Source organism: Cyprinodon variegatus, unplaced genomic scaffold (assembly GCF_000732505.1).
Source record: "Cyprinodon variegatus isolate N-32 unplaced genomic scaffold, C_variegatus-1.0 Scaffold374, whole genome shotgun sequence".
Lineage (NCBI taxonomy): Eukaryota > Metazoa > Chordata > Actinopteri > Cyprinodontiformes > Cyprinodontidae > Cyprinodon > Cyprinodon variegatus.
This window is the reverse complement of record NW_015150827.1, coordinates 96,702-99,328: the sequence shown is the minus strand read 5'-3', so window position 1 is coordinate 99,328 and position 2,627 is coordinate 96,702. Positions and strand designations below refer to the sequence as shown.

General features: G+C 37.3%; 1 protein-coding gene across 1 annotated transcript; it reads right to left on the bottom strand.

Moving 5' to 3' along the window:
* Positions 1-1,404: 1,404 nt before the first annotated feature.
* Positions 1,405-2,318, bottom strand: LOC107092314 (C-C motif chemokine 20-like). Its single transcript, XM_015386698.1, has 4 exons — positions 2,093-2,318; positions 1,877-1,982; positions 1,678-1,752; positions 1,405-1,552 (listed from the first exon to the last, which is right to left on the bottom strand). Exons 1-4 carry the CDS (start codon positions 2,169-2,171, stop codon positions 1,534-1,536), a joined length of 279 nt encoding a protein of 92 aa, XP_015242184.1. The 5' UTR covers positions 2,172-2,318; the 3' UTR covers positions 1,405-1,533.
* Between the last annotated feature and the right edge of the window lie 309 nt (positions 2,319-2,627).

The window sequence follows — 2,627 nt, the reverse complement described above, 5'->3', positions numbered from 1 at the left end:
AAAAAAAAAAAAAAAAAAAAAAAAAAAAAAAAAATAAATAAAAAAAAAGGGCACATTGGGATCATGGAGCAAAAGGGGCAGGTGCTCAAGCCCCCTTAGCCCCCCCCTCTGCACGTGCCTGGCAACAACGCAGCTGATTACCTCATATACAGTGTCAGCAACAGCAGGAGGTGGAACGTAAACAGTTACTAACGGGACACTGGTAAACTGGGCTAATAACATGGCTGAAAACCAACTTCTAGCGGTTCAATATCTGGGCTCCATTGACGAATCTTCACAGTAACATGTCCTGGATGAAGCCATCTGTTGTTCACATGCCCTTCCAACCCACTTACTTTGAATTTTCCAATCTTCTTTGACTTTGTCTGCTCATAAGATCATAAAACCTCACAGACAGACGCTGGAGTCCTAGATATGATCCTGCAGCCACGTTTCAGTAAAACACATAATGCTGCATTGTCGATATTCTGGCTCAGTCCTTCCTGACGCTTGGAGTTTTTCTGACTTGTTTCCTAAAGATCTCACATTACATATGATGATTGATGGAAGAGATGGCTTAAATTTCTTCTTCCTCTCTCTTCTCCTTGCTCCTGCTCTGCAGCCCAGGCTCCTCCTTTTCAACTCAGCTGGTACTTGTCGAAGTAGTTGATGTATTATCGAAGCTTTGGGGATTATAATCAGCTACTCCCAGGTGTAAAAAATCAATTTGCTATGGTTGCTGCGGTTACAGATCATAACAATTATCCAAAAAGGTAAAAAAGATAAAACTCCCTTCAGAAATGGATAAACTAAAGTTAAATTAAAAAAAAAAGTCAGGCAAGCAGAGCTACTCAAACGTGCAGCCACCTTAAGCAGCACAATTCTAGAATTCTTTGGTACATATAGAATTTAGAATACAGTATCTTAATGAGTTTTATCACTATTGAGAGTATGAACCTTATAAAGAGCTTTCCCAGATTTGCTTTCGATTTATACAGCTGTTAAAATATCTGGTTCCTGAGGAACAGGTATTACCAGTGAGAATTCCCCTGCAGGTCTTTAACATAAACAATTAACTGTCTGCCAGAGGTCACTTTTAGGGACAAAATAATTCCATGAAATTAACCATAAAGTTGAAATATAACACCCAACGTTAAGCCCCATGCTACCTGGATTTTCATATTGATATGATCAGTTTATATCAGGCTGTTTCCATTTATAATACTATATTTTATTCCTTTGCTCCTTTAGAGCAGGCAAGGATGCAACTACATTGGTTTTCTGAAATTTTCAGAATAACTATCCCTGAATTTAAGAGATTTAATTTTTTGTTTTACAGATTTTCCAAAGAGACGGTTATTTCTGAAGAGTGACTTTATTTAGTGATATGTGTACAAAACAGAAACTTAATGAATATAAAGGACATCATACAGGCTATATATACAGTGTTGCTTTATTAGATGTTGCTTTTATTATTATGTTTACTTAAGAAAAAAAAACATCAATATCTTTTCTTTTTATGGAGACTTATAAAATAAATGCAGTAGTTGTCCTTTACCTTTGCACCATAGATCTGGAATGACAGCAGTTTGAACAGATGTTACATATCTCCATTTTTTGTCTACAAAATTTTAGCATCATCAGTTTTTTTTATTTATTTTTTATTTACCTATTAATTTATTGATAAGGATTACTCACTTAATTCGTTTGATGTAGTCCTTCACCCATTCCAGGTCTGGGTTGGCGCATATTTTTCCTTGTTTTGTGTGGAAACTGGATTTTTAGAAGGAATCAAAGTCATTGCACGGGCTATATTACAAATGGTGAAATAATAATTTGATAGTCTGGACAGTGAAACGGTAATAATTAAAATGAAGGAATCACAACAGAGACTCACATGATGGCATTTATCGAACACAGTTCATAGTTCTTCTGCTCAGAGAAACCAGTGATATCTGAAAATGGGAGTATTCCCCTCATGTATCTTCTGCAGCAAACATAAGCTGGAAGCAAAATTGAAGATCATAAAAAAAAAAAAACTACACTGCAGGTCTCTGTGACATATTAATAAGTATGACAGAAAAAGGGAGAAAAGATGGAGCGCAAAGTTTACCTGCATGCGCGCTTGTTCCCAGGATTACGCAGAGAGTGAAAAGTGTCCCCGCCATCACAGACACTTTGATTGATGCCATGGCTTCAAGTTTACTGGCAGATGCTGCTGTGATGTGAAAGTGGTCTCTGTCTTCTCCTGGGTGGCCGACAATAGCCGATGCAACAAGGTCTGCGCATGGGAAAACAGCAGCATGCGCGGAAGTCGTTTGTTTTGAAATGGAGATCTTGTTGCGTCCTTTTCCTTTGTGTTGGAGGCGGTAATCAGTGAGAGTAGGAAACCAGCTCCTCTGGGGGGTGAGGCTGTGGAACAGCTTCCCATAATCAGATAATTTCTTATCTTAATGCTTTATATAGAGAGTAGATGGATGGATATTTAATTTGTGTGATTTACTTTCCTGTTTTATTCTCCAAAAGTCATCTTTTTACATCGATATAATACCCTGGTGAAGATTCTCAGTCATCCAGGTCATAGTCATTCCAAAAAAAAAAAAAAAAAATTAAAAACAATCCACTGGACTTTGCTTTCAAGTTTGAAG